Source organism: Silurus meridionalis, chromosome 15 (assembly GCF_014805685.1).
Source record: "Silurus meridionalis isolate SWU-2019-XX chromosome 15, ASM1480568v1, whole genome shotgun sequence".
Taxonomy (NCBI): domain Eukaryota; kingdom Metazoa; phylum Chordata; class Actinopteri; order Siluriformes; family Siluridae; genus Silurus; species Silurus meridionalis.
In genome coordinates, this window is record NC_060898.1 from 8,746,973 (window position 1) to 8,770,907 (window position 23,935).

The following is a 23,935-nucleotide window of genomic DNA, read 5'->3' on the forward strand; positions in this document are numbered from 1 at the left end:
GGCTTCTCAAGTGCTCATTAACACTTCAAAATGTCATGTTTCACAATAAATGTTTCTATACACAATATATAAGTAGTCAAAATAAACCTTTCTGTTTGAAAACTTCAAATCGCTAAGGGGAAACATTATATGGAATGTCTAAATCATGAAAGGGAAAATTGTATTCATAATGCTTAAAAGTTACAGTTTTCACCTTCTATGTTTTATGTGTTTTTAGCTCTGTTGCTGATGGTCACCCCTTTCTGTGACAGTTAGAATCGTGGGCTCTTTTTTTCAACAGTTACATATTGGTTACTAGTTTGATTGTTTAAGCATTATTCCAGAGTGCCGGTATTACCTATAATTGTAACTGCACAAGATGTTTCACTGTGTGCATCACTCCACTAGTTTGTCTTAATTGTGTACGATTCCACTTCCTAGTTTGAAACGATGACTACATAAGACATAGCAACATTATCAGCACACATGGCAAAATTAAATTTTAAAGAATAAAATTGTTTCTATAAAATATAATAGTCTGATGAAAGATAAAGATAAAAAGAAAGATCAGATGCCAATGTTATCGGACACACCTTTAATGGGAATGTTCAAAACAATGAGAGCTATTTAGCCAGCTCGATGATATGATGAATATGCTGGCTATAGTGTAAGTGGCTTTTTTAGAGATCTGTTTTACTTAGCAGAGGAAAATTAAACAGACCATTTTGCCATTTTTTGTGTCTGAAATGTGACTTAATCTTAATTTTTGTTCTCGTTTATAAAACTGCTGTGTAAAAGCAGTATTGCATTTGTAAATGTGTGGTAATACTTAATATCATCGGAGTAATTCTAATTGGCCAGTAGGTGTTTTTAATATTTTATTACATTTTCTATACAATAAAAATACATTAATCAAATACTTCAGTATAGGTTGTTACTAAAAAACAATAATTAATAACAAACAAACAAATAAATAATCATTTACACTTCTGCAGCATTTACTATTTTGCTATTACAACACACCCCTCCATGTTTTATTCTTAAATAATTATTCAAACGTATTTGTATATTTAATCCGATTAGCTAATAATTTGTTAAAATTGGTGACAAAACAAAAGAATAAATGGATGCTTTTAAATCTTTTCAAAAGTATCCACTTTTTACAGTGAGCATTTTATGATTAAAGAGACATGCTGTGTAGCTCACAGATGTGGGTGAATATTTACCATCTGGAACATTTTGAATGTTGCTGAGCACAGACAATTTTACTAATAATAATAATAATAATAATAATAATAATAATATAAAAGTTATTTCTCTGAAAACAGCTAGTTCTTAAGGTCTAAAAACACATCTGTCAAAATATCAAGACACATCAATATGTAGAAAAAGTAAGTCTTGATAAGTACACAGCAATATTTGTCCGGTTATAGGAAAATTAAAACATGCATAGGAATTTGCTTTTTGCTTTTTGAGCACTTTTTTAGTAGTGACCTTCACCAGTGACATCATGACCCAACTTAGTATAGACATTGTGTGTGTGTGTGTGTGTGTGTGTGTGTGTGTATACTTGTGAGAGAACAGTGATGCAGTGTGGCTCCTCTGATGTTGTTTTTTCTCTCTCTGCTCCTTTCTTCATCATTCTCTCTCTTCTCCTCGAGAAGCTCTCTCTGAAGTTGGTAAGCATGTTGATAATCACATGAATTTATTGGCATGACTGTAGCATGCTCGATGTCTTCATAACCCACAAAACCGTTTCACTAATAACACCTTGTGTTCTTTTTAATTTTGATGCCTTATTGTATGAACTGCAGTTCATTTTAATCAGTTGATATCAATTTCTTTTATTTTATTATTTGTTATTTTAATAAGTTCACAAATGTGGTGTTGTCTTATGTTTTGTTTGCTTTTGTTTTTGTTTTGTCTGTCTCATGTCTGTGGTGGCCATCCCTCTGTTTAGATCTCGCTCAATGCCCACGTGCGGAATCTTATTGAGGTGACCCAAAACCCAACACTGTTCCTCTTGTCTAGTTGCTTGTCTGTTAAACTGTTCAGTTAAGCACAATAACATCTTGGCTTTCTTTCACCTAATGGTTAAATAACCCATAAGTAGTTACCTTGTACCTAATTCCTTTGAATAGTTTTAGTCTAAAGGTGTGTGATGTGGTTTTTTTTTTTTTTTGGTCCCATGTTGCCCTAGCTCAGCCTTTTTGCTTGTTTCTCCAGAATCTGTTTTGTTCTTGCTGGTTCCCAGGTTTCCAACACACCTCTACTTTAGTACACACAAAAGCTTTCTGTTTGCATAAAAGTGCAGTTTATCTGTCACTGTGTTAAGCAACAGATTTTTACATTACATTTAATATACCTTTTTTATTTTAAAATATAAAATTTTGAGAATTCGTACATTCCATTAAAATATTTACTGAAACAATAACAAATTTCCTAAAAATAATATATATTACAAATATCCTAAATGAAATATTTATCTATGTATATATAGTTATAGATTTATAAACAAAAGTTAAATAAAATAAAAACCTGTGTAACTATGTACATTTATTTAGATTTTCATTCTTTCTTCATTTAAATGATGAGGAATACTAAAAACGAACTCTTTAACGAACTAAATACTAAAAACGAACCTTTATAGGACATTAAGCAATTTAAAGAAAATATGATTGATGCATGCTTTGCATTATCATTTGCATGAGTACTGGGATGGTAATGATTATTTTAGGTTTATTTTGTTAGTATTGCATGCATAGTATTTTTTTTTTGTTGTGTTGCTGCAACCTTGCATGCTGGACCAAGGGAAATGGGTTGGGTTTGAAGTGCACTGTACATGCAGTGTACACATTACATGCAGAGAGTAAAGTAGAGTGACATTTACCAAATGATGTTTGAACTGGAATTTACATTGATATTCAGTGGTCATTAATATAACAAAATAACTAGCTGGCTGACAACCTGGATAAGTTTTGAGTACAAATCCAAGCATGTTCCATTCCAAACATAATAAAGTAAAAATCATGTCAGTGAAGGCTTTAGGCAGGTCAAAAATGCAAGTAAATTTTTTGGCCCAAGTCAGGGGAAAATCGTACTGGAGTCTGAATGTTTCATCTTCTTTTTCATTGTGCACAAGCTGCTTAATTTTCCAACCACAAAAACAGCAAATAGGGAAAATTCTGAAGGATGACTCAACAACCCTAGAGCTCAATACATCAGTGCAGGAAACAGGAAATTAGCTACTTAAAAAAATTACAAAGTGACCTGACACAAATTCTGATGAATCATACTGCCTATGACCAAAATTCCAAATCCTATAATTCATATTTATATTAAGGAGAGAAATCATCAACTTCAAATCCACACAAAGATAGTCAGTCAGACTATAAGAAGCTATATCTATATCCCAATCACATTTTTGCTTAAACTGCATGGGTAAGTATAGAGTCAATACATTCACTTAAGATATTGACTTTCTCTCTCTCTCTCTCTCTCTCTCTCTCTCTCTCTCTCTCTCTCTATCTCTCTATCTATCTCTCTCTATCTATCTATCTATCTATCTATCTCTATCTATCTATCTATCTATCTATCTCTCTCTCTCTCTCTCTCTCTCTCTCTTTGTATTGGTTTTAGGGTGCGACTCCAGAGGATTTTAGTCATCTGCCCCCAGAACAAAGGAGGAAGAAACTATGTTTAAGATTGACGACATTAATAAAGACATACAGAAAGAGCTGGACCAGAAGTACACACACACACACACACACACACACACACACACACACACACACACACACACATACAGTGTATATATATATATATATATATATATATATATATATATATATATATATATATATACAGTAATCCCCACTTTACCGCGGTTTGAATCTCGTGCCCCGGTTTATTGCGGAATTAATTTTGCCACATGACTAATTTGTTTGGCTGATTTTCCTGGTCTCTCACCGATAGACCAAAAAACTTATAAGGAATTGTTTTATGGAGTTTTAGGTTGAAATAATGAAATTTATCAATAAAAATATAATTATTAATGATAAAATGAAGTAAAATGTTAATACAGTACAGTACTGTATACATATAATAGCATACTTCGCGGTTTATCGTTTATCGCAAGCAGTTTTGAAATGTAACCACCGAGATAAACAGGGATTACTGTATATATAAAAAACAATTGTTATTTATTTACCACATTGATGTATTCCCAACAATATATTCTATTAATTCAATTTAGTTATATTGAAATCATGGCAGAGTAACCCACTCAGAGAACGCATTTAGCCACTTCTGCACAGATGAGCTCACATATTCCAAAGGATTGGTTAACTCTGCTCTGGGTTATGGATGCAAATCAAATAAGTTTATATATAAAAAGAAACAAAGGTACAACAAAAATGATCATTATAGCCAACATTTTTGGCCAACTTTTTGTGTGTGTATATGCATCATCATATACTGTCATTGCAGAGATGTAATCTGTGTGTGTGTGTGTGTGTGTGTGTGTGTGTGTGTGTGTGTGTGTGTTTCAGAGATGCACTGACTAAAATGAAGGATGTGTATGTGAAGAACCCCCAGATGGGGGATCCAAGCAGTGTGGACCCACGACTTGCAGAGATCAGCCATAACGTTGATAAACTACAGGCTGAGCTACAGAAGTTTGAGGTGCATATTTAATTTTAGTGTTTATTCCTATGTCATACCCAGCTACAAACAAAACTACTTATGTGCTCTGTGTGTATGTGTTTACACATTGCAGGGCTGGCTAGCAGAAGTGGAGGGCAGAATGCCGGTGAGAAATGAATCTACTCAAAGACAAAGTGTTGCATATGAAACTCAAAACAGTACCACGACATCCAACAATAACTGTGCTCAGGACCGTGAAAGGTATGCACACTCACACACCTCTGCTTTTATTTTTGCAGTCTCTGCAGCTATGACATTCTCTATAGAATTTCAGTGTACTGATTTGCTTGAATACCACTGGAACAAAATTGAACCAGACTCTAAAAAGAATATAAATTAAATTTTAATATATTAATTGTATTAAATGTATTAAATACTCATATTTTTTCAACTAGTTTCATTGCAACACTGATTTGCTTTTTGAATGTTATTAGCAAATTAGCTTGCTAATGCCTGTGATAATGACTCAGTAAATAGTGCTGCTGCTATAGTTACTCTGTGTGTGTGCGGATCTGTGTGTGTGCGGGTCTGTGTGTGTGTGTTTGTGTGTGTGATGGAGCAGTCCAGATGGTAGCTACACTGAGGAACAGAGCTCTGAAGTACAGACAAAATCTCAGACTGATCCTGAGTTTGATGAATTTGATGATGCTGAAGAAGAAATGCTGCCCACTATTGGAACCTGCAAAGCATTGTACCCTTTTGAAGGTACCACGGACATACAAAAACCAAAACAAAACGAACACACATTGAGTATATGTCTATGGTCATTGCTGAAAATGTTGATAATTTTGTCATAGTTTAGCCATTGTGTGCCATTTGTTATGGGAATGATTTCAATGGGACGAATAAAATGGTCTTGTTTGGATTGTAGCCATTTAGCCTCTTTTTCAATTTGACCTCTTTCCCTTTATATCTCTATCTTCTCTCTTTAGGAAACAATGAGGGTACCCTCGCATTAGCAGAAGGAGAGGTGCTCTTTGTGATCGAGGAGGATAAAGGAGATGGCTGGACACGTGTCCGGAGGAACGAGGAAGAGGAGGGCTACGTTCCCTCATCATACATTGAGGTGTTCCTCGACTCCAATGCCAAAGGTATCCACACCTGAATAGTATTGTAGGTTTATAAATAAATGGGGGTCATAATATGTAAATCTTGTAATATGTAATACTATTTAATTAGGGAAAAATGTGAAAAAGAAAATGTCAACACATTCAATGTATTGACTACAAAGTTGATTAGTATATTCTATTTATGGCAAACTAATTTTTTACAAGATACCACATGAGAAATGGTATGTAAAACACACAAAAATTAATCAGCATCTGCTGATGTTATAGCATCATATCCTGCTGTTTAAATGTATCAGATGGTTAATATGCATTATAAGCTACCCTCTAGTGACCCTTTTATATTACATTTCTATTTATATTACATTTGATTTACAATTCAAAATGACTTGAGTATACAGTGTAGTTTATAGTATAGTTTATATGTGAGGATTATTATTTAGTGACAATTTAGTGTCAGTAATGGCATAAAGATCTTATAAAATATTATTTCATTGATTGAAAAAATTATGCACCATCTTTATCACCCATATTAAAAGTAATTGATTTACTAAACTTAAACTGGTTGTGCCACATTTAGCAGGGAAAATGTAAGGTTTCTGAGCAATGGAGATTTTCCTCACATTGCTGTTGAGGAATTTTGACATCCTCTTCTTTGCAGAGTTGCCTTTATTTAGCCACAATATAAGGCTTTCAAACATAATTTGCCCATTTAAGGTCCTCATTGGAATCAAGTCAGGACATTGACTGGCCTCTCTAGAACCTTCAGATGTAGAACCATTGCTTGATTATTGGTATGATGTTCTTTGTTAGGATTAGACTAGATGTAACAAGTCTTTTTAATGCTCCATTGAAGAGTCAACATAAATTTTTCTCATTAATTTTTGGAATATATGAAAGGTGTATTTTGTGTTTAGTACGGCTGTCTTTGTCTTGTATTAATTTTTGCCTGAAGATCTGAAACAGTTAACTATTACCTATATGCAAGAATAGGAGAAATTTAAAAGGTGGCAAATACTTTTTCAAAGTACTGATACTGATAAAGTACACTGATCAGCATAACATTATGACATTTTAACAATATGACCAGTGAAGTGAGTAACACTGATTATCTCTTCATCATGGTACCTGTTATTGGGTGGGATATATTAGGTGAACATTGTGTCCCCAAAGTTGATGTGTTAGAAGCAGCAAAAATGTGCAAGTGTAGGGATTTGAATGAGTTTGACAAGAGCCAAATTGTGATGACTAGACGATCGGTGCCCATATATATAAAATATAGTATATACCAGTCGTATATGTAATAGTATATATGCATTGTATACACTGCATATTTATCTAGGGGAACATTTGCCATACCCCTACAGGTGGTCCATTGTATTGTTTCTTTACAGGTTATTATGTGTGGAATTAGGGGTTGTGAACGGAGCATACAACCCATTTTAGGGGTGAGAAAGTGTGTGTTTTTGTAGGTGTGGAGTGGCCCTAAAATATTTTGATGCCTATGATATACTGGCAGTGTATTGATGCACAAGCAAATGCAAGAAACATGAATCCTTGTAATTATAATAATCTTTTATAATAATCCTTGTAATAATAATCCATTATTTTTATTTATTTATTTTTTTCAAATTTACTGTAGACAGCTTACTTTCAAAGATTTTGACTCATAAACATGCCAAGGTATCATAGGTATAAATCAGTGCTGCATGGCATAATGAACTGAGAATGGTTAACTAACTTGGAACTGTGGACATCTACTGTAATTTGCTCAGTCATGATGCATTTGAAGAATCCCAAATCTAAAAGCCACACAAGCATTGAAGACAATATACTTCCCACAAACTTCTTTTTTCTGTGCTTAAAACACATTTCCTCTCCAATGACAATACAAGAAAAAATGTTTTTATCTGCTTATCTTTGTCCATCTCCATTTGGTCCAAATGAAGCATACATAATTCTTGCTGGCTCATTATCTGTTCCTCATCTCTCTGAATTTTGTTTACCACTGCATTTTAAAGAACAGCAGAAACATCTAAAGATGTATAAGCTGTCTTGTGTGTCTAATAGTGTAGTTTATATTTAATTATATGCATTTTAAATATATACTTATTATACATGATTTCAATTTATTTATTTTTTTTAGAAAATCTTACTGGTAATATTGCTATGTAATGATTCAGTCTTCTGTTTACATTTTCCCTGGCTGGAACTCAGCTCTAGCCAAAACACAGTTGCTCAGTTCCTTAAAAGACAACTTATGAGACTAAGTGAGCTTCTGCATTGAGAGTGGTTCTGTTGAAAGAAAGAGGAGCTTTGTTTCTCTTTTAATTTCATTTGGCCACATGAGCAGCAGAAGGCACAAAAAAATTAATAATCGTTCCTCTATTTAGACTTTCCCTTTAAAAATACTATAAAAGGGTAGCAGAATCTCTTAGGTCTATCTGTATTGACTTTTGGAGGTTTTCCCCATGTTTGTGCAAGTTTAACCCGAGGTCTAAAAAAAATTAATATACGAAAATATACAGCTGTATGCATGTGTTTGCATGGTGCCATGCAATGAATAGATGACCTTATTCCCAGTGTGACTGGAATAGACTCTAGATCCACACTGATCCTGTCTAGGATTAAATGTGAATTAAAAATGAATAAATGAAGGAATGTATTATTGATATAAATGCTGTCTGACAGTGTTCATCTTTACATATCAGAGCAGTATAAGAGATTACAGACCAATTAACTCAAGGCAGTGTCAATTTTCTTCTCTTGTCTCTTTGTGTGTGTGGGTGTGTCTTTCTAACACAGTTTATGTTTGTAACTGCAGATTCCTAATGAAGAGAAGAGGGCACATGGCAACTGACTGGAAAATACAGGAATATATCTCTCTACTAAAATGGAGAGAGTGAAACTTTGATGATGATGATGATGATGATGATGATGATTGACTCATGGATTTGGAAGAAAGCAATGCACAGGAGGCAGTGGAGCCTCTACTGCAGACAATAACTGAACCATGCCCCTGACACCAATCAAAGATAAAAAAAAAAAAAATCAGACCCTTAAAGCCGCTACATATAAGAAAATATTGCTTTTTCGCTATGCAGCTTACAAGCACCCATAATTGTAATTCAGTTCAACATGAGCTAGATAGTGTATACTACACATTGGCACAGATTAAACATTAGATCTGGTAACATAAATCTTGTCCAGTCAGCCTCTGAAAGACACGCCATTCATTTCAGTGTTGTCCAAAATGTGACCTGTTTACCTTTAAACTTTTTCTTCTAGAAATATCACACAGTAAACAAGAGGAAGTATGTATGTAGGATTGGTCAAATAGGACTATACTATATATTGTATATGTCTTTTGAGTCCTTGTGTTTTTACAATCAGGCCTTAGTTGCATTGCAACCAACAGATTTATTTATGTATTAGTGTTTTTTTTTTTTTTTTCACAAGCACTGTACTCTGTTGCTTCGTTAGCCAGTGAGTAGCTATTAGGGGTTGCATAGACTAGTCAACTAGTACATTCACAAGTTGCAGGCTAAATGTAGATTAAAAAAACAAAAAAAGCAAAGCTGATTCTATTGTCAACATGCTTCAAAAAGATTTGTATTACTTTTATATGAATTTTAGGTTAAAAGATGTGCATAGAAATGGGACTCTTTGTTGCCCTTTAAAGCTGAATAAAGATAAACAAAAGTCCCTGTTCTTTGGCATTGCTAATTCTATCACAAACAGTGCCATGCAAAAGAGTGAAATCGGTGCCATGGTTTGCAAGTCACTATCCAATCTCACTCAAGTAGTATAAAGCCTGTCAGAGCATGCCAACAAACAGTCACACTTGTTTTCAGATGCTATTGAGGCTGTAGTTGAACTGGAGCTGTTTAACACCCAGGTCCTTATTAGACTTAAAAAGCTTTCTGATGCTACAGTAGACATAGCTTCCTCGATCCACAAAAGGCCGGTCAATAAACTATAAAGACTACTCTGTTGAAGGACATTGAATTTTTATTTCCAGAAAAAAAATTTAAACACAAGTGTATTTGCACATACTTAAATAATATAGTATGACACAGCTATTTTTTGCACATTTATTGCACTGATTTATTTATTTTTGTTGTTAAAAATTAAGCAGAAATGAAATCTAAACCCTGCATTTTACAGTTAAAAGTAAAAATAGCCAAACATTGTCGGAAATGACTTGAAATTACTGCTTGACTAGTAAAAATTAATACTCTTGCAACCCCTAGTAGTTCTCAGCAAACACTGTGAAGTCCCATTATTACAGGCACATTTTTAACAGGTTAATTTGCAGTCTCATCCTGTGGATTTATTGAGCCTGCCTACAAAGGTTAGCCATCATATGTTATGTGGTTGCTTATGTGGTATTGACTTATAAGTAATTTTTTCGTTTTTTTTTTTTTTTTTTATCTGAATGAATATGATTATATTGGCAGACAGATAGCTGATCCTAGATCAGGGCTAGACAGTGCTTTTCCACTGACACAAAGCTGTTACAAGAACCAAAGCTGGATTATTTCAACAGCTAAACTTTTAAGAAAGTACCATTTTCTACCTGCTTTGATATCCCATGCAAATATATTGTGAATGTAGATATATTTTTCATATATCTTATGTGGTTAAAATTTTGACTTCACACTTTTTTAAACCTTTAAAATGTTTAAGGAATAGTTCAGGGTAGGGTTAGGTACACAAAATCTTTGTGCAAACAATGCCCCTTATTACACCAGACATCAACAGCATGGGGTCTGAACCCAGTTTTTTTATTTTGGTTTTGTACTGGTGCTATGAGGCTAATGTAGCTAACAGGAACTAGTCAGCTGTTGTCCCGCAGTTTGGCATTAAGAAAATGTCATGCTTAAATTACATACTTATTTTAAACAGCTTAAAAAATAGATTCTTATTTATGGAGACTTGTTTATATATAAGTGTAACCAAAATATTTATTTAACATAAGCAAAAATATTTTAAAATGGAAAATGTTTAACATGTTGAACATATTGTGCCTTTTATGCAGCTGCATGTAATGGCAGTAGTTACCATTTTCACCTCCTGTAGTCCTTGATTCTTAAGTTCGCATTTTTGTCTATGCGGATTTTCTGTGCACGTTCCTCCTTGAGCATGCATATGCGGAAGCCCCAAGTATAAGAAAATAAATGTGAATTAAAATGGTTGTGAGGAGCTCCCATCCATATTTTCAATCAAACCAGCATAAGTGACAGTAAATACAGTATCCACAAGATACTGATCTGATGCAGAAACTCATAAAATCATGTAATCTGAAAATTGATTGGGACGATGCACATAGTATCTGAAATGCATTGCTTGGAGGTTTGGCACATGCACCTTTGTGCAGGGAATGTGGAAGGACCACAAGAACCTCTTTCTTGAGAGTGATTATTTCACCTTCATTAGAATTCTTTTATTTTGCCCACTGCAGTTTTAATTGATTTCTGCCAGTACCCATACACTTGAAAAGACTAACAAAGGCAGCAGTAGCACCTCTATGCAAAGTTAAGTTCTTCTACCCTAGGTTTTTTAACGCAAGAGCACATTTCCAGAAGGTCTTTCATTTTCTAACCAACTATGAGTCAAATAATGACACATGCCTTACATGCATCTACAGTATATCTCTAATGCTGTAGTTTGTTATAATTCCAAATACAGCAGCAAAATAATGAGGGATTTTTAAATGTATTTGGTGCAATGAATGCACCTGTCACAATAAGAATATGCTTTTAAAGAGTCCATCATATTTATTTATGCATATGCATTTGTGTATTAGTGATTCTTACATGTGAAATTAAATTAATTTTGAATTTAGAAAATTGTTTTACTCACGTTTTAATAGAAATTCAGGTCCGGAGTGATATTGAATTCGGATTAATTCTATTTAATTTATGCAGTTGTTGTACAAATGGTGTTACTAAGTCAGGCGCTTTTATAGCGAGGTATGGCATGCAGTTTGCATGATGATAAACTGTGATTTTCTAATCTTTTTTCAGCTATTGCTTACATTAATATCGTAGCACCACTGCATGCCATTTGGGGTAAAGAAAACAATAACCTTTTTCTTTTGACTGAAATGTTCCTGGATATTATGATGGCAGCCTAGGTAAGCAACAGCAGCATTGTGTCGGTGAAAAAGCACTTTTAAACATAGCTCTAGTGGAAACATTTATTCTAAGAGAATAAAAAAAAGATTTAAAACTATGTACATTCATCAGCAGAACTGGCTAAGGACTATTATCATGGATTAGCACACCCACTTGGTGTCCATGGCTTTGTTCTGTGGTTGGTGATTTCTATTCTTAGGCTTAATGTCTGTGGTATGGAAGAGAAATGATAGTTTTACTTTGACATTATTTTGTTTTGTAGAGAACATGATGAATCAACTTAATATTGTTTAGTTTCTGGAATTTCCTTTGACTACTCACGCTGGCACATAATTGATTTACATTGTTTGATTTGTAACTTCCTTATATTCTCATAGAGAGATTTATTATTATTATTATTATTATTATTATTATTATAGCTGATTGTTCATTTGCTGATTAAAGTTGTTTGTCGTATTGATTTTCAACTCTTTCGAAAACCGAAGCCTCCTGTTAAAAATAATACTTGGTCAATTAAAATGGTTATTTTGCCTTTCATTACAAGATAAATATCCAAACTGACCTACAAAAAAAAAAATATATATATATATATATATATATATATATATATATATATATATATATATATATATATAAAAGCTGTAAATATGAAGCAAGAAAATATTGATGCTGCCTGAATACATCTCATTGTTCTGAAACATATGGGTTTTTTTTTTTTTGCAATTTCTCTCTCACACAAACAAACCTGGCTGTGCTGTAAAGAGTGTCACTCTGGTTCCAAATCAGTAAATATACATATACATCTATAAATAAGAATGTACTGTGGAAATAATAACAGAGAAAAAAATCTATTTTTAAGCTTTGGACTAATAATAAAATGTCATGAAATTGTACTGCTTCTCCTAAGCTAAGCAAGTCATTTATTCCACTTTATGGCTCCAAACTGTGTTTTGCACTTTTTCATTGTCATTTGTGTTATGTTTGTTAAAATGGTATTTTCAGAAAACTTTATATTGTGTTAACTGTGCTAATTAAATATACACAGGAAATACATGAATGTATGTACTGGTACTTAATAGACAAACACATAACATGTTGCCTATTCTTAGGGTGTATAGAATCATTACCAGACACTCCAGGCAATAGGGCTAAGAATAAAGATGATTATGAATTCAAAGGATGAAGTAGTATTTTCAAATATACTTCCATTACTTTAATGTTTACTAAGAGACAAAAAAAGTAAGAATAAGAATACCACTAGTTAATGAATCTGGAATTGTAGACCTGTGTAAGTGGTAAAGGTTTCTGTGCTTGTTTACGTCCTCTATAGTGATTGCTAATTATTTAAAAGAACTTACAGTATTTGTGTGCATGAAGGGAATTGTCCGTATCTGTATGTAGTACTTGGTTATAAAAGTTTATTTGATAGCAGTTAGAAAAATGTAAATGACACAGAAGCAGAAATATTTGGTTAATGCAATGTATTGCAATACAATGATATAAGAAACATAGAAAAATAGGAAGTTCCATATTTAGGAAATGCATGCTCCAATTATTTTAAAAATAGTGTTTCATATTTAAATAGTGCAAATCTAATTAAAAGTTTAAAATATCTAAAAAAGAAGGTGCAACCACTTTTTGTATAATCATACAGGGATACAGAAAGATAAACAACCAGTCAAATGTACAGTATATAAACACAAGTATTGGCACCTGTCTTTTCCAGTCATATGTGGTCCTTTCGTAAACTGTTATTGCAAAGCTGAAGGCACAGAATTGTACAGGAAGTCTTTGGGTGCAGTCACATGAAATTTTCCTTTCACTTGAACTAGGAGACCCAAACCTGTTCCAGCATGACAATGCCCATATGAACAAATCAAACTTCATGAAGATATGTTTTACAAGTGTTGAAGTTAAAAATCTTGAGTGACTTGCTATAGAGCTCTGAACTCATCCCTACTGAACATGAGGAATTGGAATGCTGACTGCACCCAAGCGTCCTCACCTCACCCTACATCAGTGCCTGGCTTAAAACCTTTGTGGCTGAATAAGCACAAATCTCCACTAGCACACTCAAAATTATAGTGGAACATACACCCAAAAGAGTGGAGATTATTATAAGAGCAAATCGGGAATAAATGTAGAATGGGATGTTCAAAAATCACAAATCATATGGCCAGGTGTCCACAAACTTTTGGCAAAATAGTGTATTTAGCTTAAAAAAATACCCCATGCATAGAGATCCCTTTGCATCCAGCAATTACAGTAAGCGGTATAATCACCTAGCTTGTCTACTATTGGTCTGTCTTCTATTAATTTTTTTTTAATAAGACAAAGACACATATGACAGTTTTCTGATCCTGAAGTGTTTGCATAATTGCATTATTTGGAATGTCCAAAAGTATCATACAGGGCATACAGTGTTATGTTAGAGTTTCCATTTACGATACTTGCTGTAGGCAAAACTGAGGTACTACTTGCTGTAGCTGTATCAATGTTTGATCAAAGCCTATGGGTTTGTTCTGTGATTTGGTGTATTTGAATTGTCTGTCATCAAGATGGACAAAACAACTTTAAAGAATAGAGAAAAATCTAAAAGCAAGTTACAGCTTATAAACTTAGAAAATTCCATCCAAAATAAATGGGTATGAGGACAATGGCAAAAGATATGAAGATCAGATGCATTAGGGGCATCACAAAAAGAACAGCATGCTACTATGTCTGACTTGAAAATTTTTTCAAATATGCTTTATCTGGATCAAATCTATTCAAAATTCAAAATAAAATTTCCCTTACTTTATTAGTTATCAAGTATTTCAGTGCCAGTGTCCAAACCTTTTTTTCCACTCAATATGGTTAACAATTTTTCCCTAGTAAAGCATTAAGAAAGCTTGCTTTACATTGTTGTATGCTCTTTTTGAAAGAGAGACTGAATTCTGAAGTTACTTGTTGAGTGATGTGACAAAAAGCACATTTCCCTGTTGGTGTTTCCAATGGTGTTCTAATGAGACAGGTAATACATTAAGTCAGGGGTGTCAAACTCAAATTCACAGTGGGCCAAAATTAAAAACTGGGATGAAGTCACGGGCCAAACTCAATATTTATTGAAAAAATTACTGCAATTGTGCATTTTTCCGTCTCTCTAGATGTGTAATGTTAAACCTTTTCATATGGAAACAAACTTTAGTTTTGCATAAACATTAAATCTGAAACAACAAAAGTTTAATATTATAACCACATGAGAAATTAAATGTGAAATAAAACACACATCAGTGGTATTCGTTTCTTATTATGTCTGTCTCGCTCTATCTATAGACTTTAGAATACCTTTATCATGTAAATCATTGTTCACAGGCCAACAACAAAACCAAAAATAATAATTTCCTTCAATTAAAAAAACATTCATTCATTGGTGTTGAAGTCAGATACCTGCATCTCTTCTTAGATACAAGTGCATCATGTCTGGGTTTCGGCTCTGAGCTGAGGAAATCCTCAGGATTGAGTGAAGATGTTCATCAATAAGACTCCTGAGTGGTGTTTTTTTTCATCTTCATTAAAGAGAACAGTTACACACACAGATATGTGCTGCTGAACACAGAGAGGATTTGAGCAGCTTGGGCACGGAGTTGGAACAGTGTGTCGGGGAGAAACAGAGAAACTGTGCAGCACACACAGAGTCGTACTTTGACTTGAGCGTGTCTCTACACTGGAGTTCAAACAGCTACATTTAGAGGTTGGTTGGTGCGCTTTCCAAGTCAACCACAAACGGATTACTGAGCAGTTCAAATCTGCATTTCTGGGTTTCAATGTCTGTAAATCGCCGGGTAAATTCAGCGCTGAGTACGCAGAATTTTTCATCGGTCTCGATTGATGCGCCAACGCACTAACAAAGCATTCTGGGATTTGTAGTATTAGCGGAGCATTCTGGGATTTGTAGTATTAGCGGTGTATGCGCTATATACTGGCGGGCCAGCACTAATACACATTTGATATGATCTTGCGGGCCAAATATAATTACACCGCGGGCCAGATCTGAGTTTGACACCCCTGCAGTGATTTAAGTCCCCCTTAGAAACATAACAACAACTTTAGGAATAGCATCTATAACAAGGGAAGTTGAATTTTTGGAGAAACTCTGTATAATTTAAAGTGAGACCTTCTGAATGAAATAGCTGAGCGACAGTCAAAATATTTTTCTCAACCCAATAAAAAAAAAAGAGACTTGTTTTTATACACAATAAAATGTAATCCCCCATTTTCAATTGTATTTGTATTTATATTTTTTTAACATAGTGAATTTTGTTTTTCCAAACAAAATTAAAGAGTATTTTATAAATTATTCTACATGTTCCTTTGTCCACAAAGACAGCACAGCATAGGACAATTTGGAAATGCCCTCAGCTTTAACAAGCAGTATCCTGCCTTTCAGATATGTCTCTCTCTGCAACCACAAATCGAATTTTTTTTTGGGCTTTACTTTAACAAGTCCAAAATTCAGGATACCCCTATTATTTTGTTTTTTTGTGATTACAATTGCTAAATATGCAACTTCCGTTTTAACTGTAATTTCAAAAATAGTGGGAATTAATTTACATTTACCTACGTTTCGGTGAAGAGCTGACGCTGCAGAAAACAATTTTGTGATCAATTGCTAGTGGGATTTGGGAAGCATCATTTAAAAAATAAGGCGGTGTCATCTGCCAACTGACTAATAATAATTTGTCGATCAGCTATAAGAATTCGCTAAATGCAGCTTTCACATATAAATATCGATATACGGATCCAATAGCCACACGAATGTCGGTGTTTGAGGCTCAGTTAGACGTATTGGGAAGTGTTTTAAACCCATGACTTTACACTCTCTAGCCCTAAATCACGCGGTCACCATAGATTTGTCGACGACGTCACTATGCTGCTGATTTGGGACATTACAAAATTGTACTTGTTTACTTCCGGAATTACCAGGCAACGTCATGCGCATTCTTCAATTTGATTGGTTGTTGAGCCGTTATATGCAAATACATTAATGCATTGCGGCGCAGGATTCGTCTATTTACCAAGGTAACTTTTATATATTTGACACATGTGACCCTGTTAATTTTGTTAAATAATTTTGTTTCGTTTATATGAATTAAAAGAAGTAACCTGTTTATCAGCTTTGGAGTACTTACCGTCAATGAGAAAGTTATATCTTTTTCGTACTATATATACTCTGAGGCGAGCCTACTTCCATTGTGTTGTATGAAAGGAGAGAAGGTTAGCACTCCCCTTGACAAGGATGGAAGAGATCCTAGTGGCCTACAACACATATACGGTTAAGGCACTGCCACCTACTTCGTGGCATCTCTAACCATGTTTTTAAAGTGCCGCTATAATTGTGTGCTATTTTTCATTAAATTTTGTGTTTTGACGTTTTCAGAAGGATGTCAGGAATGCAGGTATCTATAGCAGATTTATAGATAATTCTGAAAAGCCAAAAGCCTTTTTTTCCTAAGAAGCTATACCATTGACGTGCTTACGGCGAACACGCGCGCGCACACACACACACACACACACACAGTATTCAACCTACAGAATAGTCTTTATATATAATTCCATGCAATAAACACTTGAGCTGCAGAGACTTTCGCTAACTTTTTTGAATTTTATTTTTTATTTTGGCTCACACTGCGGTGCAAACCCGTTCTTCTTCTTCTTTCGGCTTCTCCCATTAGTGGTCGCCACAGCGGATCATTTGTCTCCATACCCCCCCTGTCCTCTACATGTGCCTCTTTCACACCAACTACCTGCATGTCTTCCCTCACCACATCCATTAACCTCCTCCTTGGCCTTTTGGCCTTCCTCTTTTCCTGCTTCCTGGTGGCTCCATCCTCAGCATTCTCCTACCGATATATATATATATATATATATATATATATATATATATATATATATATATATATATATATATGTGTGTGTGTCCAAAGCATCTCAATCTTGCCTTCCTCACCTTATGTCCAAAACGTCCTACATGTGCGGTCCCTCTAATAAACTTGTTTCTAAACCTGTCCATCGTCGTCACTCCCAACGAAAACCTCAACGTCTTCAGCTCTGCTACCTCCAGCTCCACCTCCCATCTTTTACTCAATGCCACTGTCTCTAATCCATACAACATCGCAGGTCTCACCACAGTCCTATTAACTTTTCCTTTCATTCTTGCAGATACCCTTCTATCAAAAATCACTCCTGCAACCACTCTTCACCCACTCCACCCTGCCTGCACTCTTTTCTTCACTTCTCTAACACACTCTCCATTACTTTGCACTGTTGACCCCAGCTACCTGAACTCCTCCACCTTTCACATCTTTTTAAAATATGTATTCACCACTGCCATTTCCATCCTTTTAGCAAAATCTACCTCTTCATAAGGCCATACCTACCCATCACCTCCTTATCACCTCTGTTAGCTTTACCTACATGCCCATTGAAATCTGCCCCAATCACAAAGCTTTCATTCCTAGGTACACCTTCTTTCACAACTCATGCCAGAATGTCTCCTTCTCCTCTATCTCACAGCAGACTTGTGAAGCATAAACACTGATGACATTTATCATCACCCCTTCAACTTCCAGCTTCACGTTCATTACCCTATTAGAAACCCTCTTCACCTTCACTACACTCTTACTAAACTCGTTCTTCAGGATCACCCCTACACCATCTCTCTTTCCATTTACACCATGATAGAACAGTTTAAACCCACCTCCAATGTTCCTGGCTTTACTCCCTTTCCACTTGGACTCCTGACCACAACATATCAACCTTTCTCCTCTCCATCATATCTGCTACCTCTCTCCCTTTACCAGTCATAGTACCTGCATTTAAAGTACCAACCCAAACCTCCACTCTCCTCCACTTCTCCTTTTCTTGCCGTCTCTGTAGGTGTCTTTCTCCTTTCCTTCTCCTCCTTTGGCCAACAGTAGCCCAATTTCCACTGGTACCCTGTTGGCTAACAATTCCTGTGGCGGTCGTTGGTATCCCGGGCCTCGACCGATCCGGTATGAAATTCTTATTCGTGATCTGCATATTCGATTTGGCACGTTTTATGCTGGATGCCCTTCCTAACGCAACCCTTCGCATTAATCCAGGCTTGGGACCGGCACTAAGAGTGCACTGGCTTGTGCAACCCTAATGACTGGGTTGCGGAGCAAACCCGTTACGAGTTTTAAATCAGTGAACTTGTCAGCGACTAGCTTAATTTACTTAAACTGCTGTTTGATTAACCCTAGTCTTTTGTTTATGGGTAGTATTGTGTTAACACTATTTTGAAGCAGGAAGTTGAAGCGGAATGCCAGGAATGTGAGCAAATAGCATTTAGGTGAAGATGCATATGTGCTTTAGATTAATTAAACAGACAAAGTGAATGAAGTTTGTTACTCCTATCATTGTCTTCCTTGCCAATTAAATCTGACAGATACCACACCTATTGTAGAATCTAAACGATTAAGGCTTTAAACAACTTTAATACAGCTACATAAGTAGTACCATAGTTTTGCCTACAGCAAGTGTCGTAAATGGAAAATCTAACATAATACTGTATGCACTTTATGATACTTTTGGACATTCCAAATAATGCAATTATGCAAAAACGTCAGGATCAGAAAACTGTCATATGTCTTTTAAAAATAAGGTGGTGTCATCTGCAAAGTGACACAAGTAATCATAATTTGTCGATCAGCTACAAAAATTCCCTGCATGCAGCTTTCACTTATAAATGTCGATATACGGATCAAGTAGCCACACGAATGTCGGTGTATGAGGCTCAGAGAGACGTATTGGGAAGTGTTCCAAATCCATCTCTTTACACTCTCTAGCCCTCGATCACTCGGGCACCATAGTTTGTCGACGACGTCACTATGCTGCTGATTTAGCGGAGAGCTCTGGGCGTCATTTGGGACACGTCCAATTGTTTACTTCCGGAATCACCAGGCAACGTCATGCGCATTCTCCAATTTGATTGGTTGTTGAGCCGTTTTATGCAAATACATTAATGCATTGCGGCGCAGGATTCGTCTATTTATCAAGGTAACTTTTATATATTTGACACATGTAATCCTGTTAATTTTGTTAAATAATTTTTTTTCGTTTATATAAATTAAAAGAAGTAACGCGTTCATCAGCTTTGGAGTACTTACCGTCAATGAGAAAGTTATATCTTTTTCGTACTATATATACTCTGAGGCGAGCCTACTTCCATTGTGTTGTATGAAAGGAGAGAAGGTTAGCACTCCCCTTGACAAGGATGGAAGAGGTCCTAGTGGCCTACAACACATATACGGTTAAGGCACTGCCACCTACTTCGTGGCATCTCTAACCATGTTTTTAAAGTGCCGCTAAAATTGTGTGCTATTTTTCATTAAATTTTGTGTTTTGACGTTTTCAGAAGGATATCAGGAATGCAGTTATCTATAGCAGATTTATAGATAATTCTGAAAAGCCAAAAGCCCCTTTTTTCGCCAAGGAGATATACCATTGACACACACACAGACACAGTATTCAACCCACAGATTATACTTTATATATAATTCCATCTAAATTCAAAATACATAAACACTTGGGCTGCAGAGACTTTGGCTTACTTTAAAAAAAAATGTTGTTCTCTTTTTTCTCTCAGAACGATAACAAAATATTTTTTTATTTTGGTCCACACTGCGGTGCAAACCCGTCACGAGTTAAAAATCAGTGAACTTGTCAGCGACTAGCTTTTGGGGAAATTGTAAAATGCTGTTATTGCTGCCTGCTCCACTAGATGGAAACATAACACCAAAAACAGCAATTATTATTTCGCGTTTCCTGAAGTAGCCATTTAACACATTTCAAGAAACTCAGTACACAATCACTGTGAATGGACCTGTCACTGTACAATAAAACTTACCTAAACTGCTGTTTGATTAACCCTAGTCCTGTGTTCATGAGTAGTATTGTGTTAACACTATTTTGAAGCAGGAATTTGGAAGCGGGATGCCTGGAAAGTAAGCAATTAGCATTTAGGTGAACATGCATATGTGCAGTGGATTAATTAAACAGACATAGTGAATGAAGTTTGTTACTCCTATCCTTGTCTTCCTTGCCAATTAACTCTGACAGATACCAAACCTATTGTAGAATCTAAACAATAAAACCTTTATTTTTCATTAACAATCTAGTCCAATTTGCCTCCCATGTATGTTTCTTTGCATATATTTTTTAATCCGGACTCTCTATAATCTTCGTGTGTATCATACTACAGTTATACTATTATTGCAGTGAAATGGGCAGATTTGCTTTTCTTTCATGTATTCAGCCCATCAAACAATAATGCATTTTTTTCATCTACACTGCTGATTTATTCTGCTCAGAGTTGCAGTTGATCCTACTCTTGGCGCTCTTTGCACAAGGCAGAAATACAACCAGATGAGGCACCAGTCCATCACAGGGCACCATGTACACACACACACACACACACACACAAACACACACACACACACACACACACACACACAGATACACATATTCGCTCATGCAAACATGTGAAACAACAAACAGTAACCTGAGCTTGTGATAGAACAGGGGACCGTGGAGCTGTGAGGTTGTTATACTACTCAGTGTACTACTATGGCACTCCAAAGGTAGGCATTCTAGAATTTGCAAATGCCGACATGCCTTTAGTTCACAAGAGTTAAATCCTTTAGCTCTGTGTTCCACAGCTTACAAGGCAATTACAATAACTAGCAGTTAGTGGGAAGACTGGATGAGGGTTACCCTATGAAGGGTAACATTATAAAAGAAGGCCATGTCCATTTTTAAAAAGCAATCTTGTGAAAAAAAAACAAAACAGCAACTTTAGCATTGCTCTCAGGATACCTCTCTAACATGCTCTTTAAAAATAGTAGAAGTAATGATCAAGTTTATTTTTTATTTATAATAAAAGGGCATTATAATAAAAGGTTAATTATTTCTCTTGATGCCAAAAGGTTTTATAGTTATAGTAATAAAGTGATATTTATTGCTATTCAAATGTTTGGATTTGGCAAAACATTTATAAAAATATGTGAGTGAATCAAATGAAAACCATGCAACATAAATTTTCCATTTAAATCACCATCATATAATCAACCAGAAGGTAAATTTTGGCTGTATTTTTAACTATGTTAAATATTTTACTAGTCGGGATATATCACGCTTGTGTTTTTCTTAGCACTTCAGTCTATTTATACAGCCATTTTAGAAATGTATTAGGTTCAGGGGATGCAGTCAATAAGTGCAGTCAAGAATTTTTGCAGATAAGTCTGTACCTGCTGTACTTGAAACCATTGATTTCTTCTTTTAATTATATGGCTTCTAGGAGAATTGGGCAAAATGTGAGGCATTCACATTAACATATTTTTTACTTTTTCACTCTTTAGGGCAATAAAATTGTCAAAAAATGTAGAAAAATTATTTGCTGAGATACTTGAATCAGAACTTTTAAACCTTCACCTTTATTACTATATTGAATTGGAGTGAATTTATGCCTCTTTTACCTGCTACCTAAAAGCTAGACAATTCAGTTGCAGTCCAATCCAATATCTTTATTTTGAATTTATTTATAAAAACAATGTAGCTCTTGGATAAACTTTCAGGAGATTGGGATATGCAAAACTTAGTTTCTGATTGTGCAATTTGCCCATAAAGCTCCACAATGCTATAACAGGTTTTAGGTTTTTCGATTGTTGTTCCAATATTATTCATTTCTTTTTTTAGTCATGGAGCAGGACATCTGGGCAAGAGATTTAAGCAAATGATTATTTCAAGAACACTAGTGGAAAGTATGCAAAAATCTGAATAGGCAGTCTTAGTATACAGTTGCAATTTAAGATACTGCATTGATTTTAATGGACAATTCACTGAGGAAAAAAATGGATAATAAAAGCCAGCAGAATGTAAAAATTGCCACGAGGATGAGGGCATGCTGATTCATGGAATTCTTGTTGAGGTAGATTACTAATATGCTAACACTTACCCTATACCAAAGACAATTTTTTCTAAACCTATTGCTGATTAGATTCACATCTATTGTGATTGGGAGACAAGTACTACTTATTGTAGCTTCTTTATACAACATTATTTATAGTCTGGTGCTTTGTTTGAAATTGTGGAAAAAGGAATGCAATAAGATGTCATAAAATCATTAATCTACTCAATGCTGATCAATTTCAAAATCATACATAATCACTGCAATGAAAGTGACGAGGAGTGTCCTACAAAGTGTTCCACATGTACTAAAACTAGCCAAATAAAAACATACACTATGATACTTTATTTTACATTGCATAATGCATTGTGGAGGTCAGGCATGTCGTGGAAGACTAGCTACTAATATTGCAGTGGTTTCAGTCTTGGCATTTAAATTAAGAAATCTCTAATCACCAGGCCCCTTCACAATTCTGCCAGGCCCCTTCTTGTGCAACTCTATCATGTGTATTTACAGTCAAAAATGCAATATAACAATGCATGGCATTACGGAGAGAGAGGCATTTCACATATGGAAGGTGAATACCATTTTACTAAAGCAAGCTCCAAACCTTAACACTGCATCCGCAACTGTGCCACCTACATAATCTGGAGCAGTTCGGAATGAATATTTGTCTAATAACATGACAAAAACATTAAAAATCTAAATAAAATACAACCTACTGACCAGAGATGCATACTCATATTTTGCACCGCCGCTCAGAGGCTGAGAGCCAGTGGTGCCATTTGTATTCACTTGTCTGGAAGTGACGAACAAACCCTTTCCTGGGCTCATGATGTCTAGCTTTTCTTGAAAATGGATTTTTAAGTATGTGACCAAATCAATTTCTCTTCCTCCATGGGCATAAAAAAAGTTTAACTAAGATGTATTAATGTTTACAGCACACTACAGACGTGTTTTGTCAGTCAAACCTGGTTGTGACAGTTTCCCTCTGACCAACCAATCAGAGAACAGAAAAATGCTATTCTGGGCTATTCTGGGCCAGCTAGCCCAAATTCACCCTCTAAAGTGAGACT

At 35.1% G+C, this 23,935-nt stretch overlaps 1 protein-coding gene and 2 non-coding genes across 3 annotated transcripts in view; all 3 read left to right on the plus strand.

The window, feature by feature from the left end:
• LOC124397546 (formin-binding protein 1) overlaps nucleotides 1-12,783 on the plus strand; it is a 71,714-nt gene extending 58,931 nt beyond the window's left edge. Inside the window, 9 exon segments of the mRNA XM_046867084.1 lie at nucleotides 1,644-1,658; nucleotides 1,940-1,975; nucleotides 3,619-3,673; nucleotides 3,676-3,727; nucleotides 4,530-4,662; nucleotides 4,757-4,884; nucleotides 5,243-5,388; nucleotides 5,616-5,774; nucleotides 8,575-12,783. Coding sequence (XP_046723040.1) covers nucleotides 1,644-1,658; nucleotides 1,940-1,975; nucleotides 3,619-3,673; nucleotides 3,676-3,727; nucleotides 4,530-4,662; nucleotides 4,757-4,884; nucleotides 5,243-5,388; nucleotides 5,616-5,774; nucleotides 8,575-8,582 — 732 coding nt within the window. The 3' untranslated portion in view covers nucleotides 8,583-12,783.
• A 4,341-nt stretch (nucleotides 12,784-17,124) lies between these two features.
• On the plus strand, nucleotides 17,125-17,252 carry LOC124398528. The gene has a single exon (XR_006928086.1). It is a non-coding gene; the product is annotated as a U6atac minor spliceosomal RNA (small nuclear RNA).
• A 2,872-nt stretch (nucleotides 17,253-20,124) lies between these two features.
• Nucleotides 20,125-20,252, plus strand: LOC124398527. The gene has a single exon (XR_006928085.1). It is a non-coding gene; the product is annotated as a U6atac minor spliceosomal RNA (small nuclear RNA).
• The last annotated feature ends 3,683 nt before the right edge of the window (nucleotides 20,253-23,935 follow it).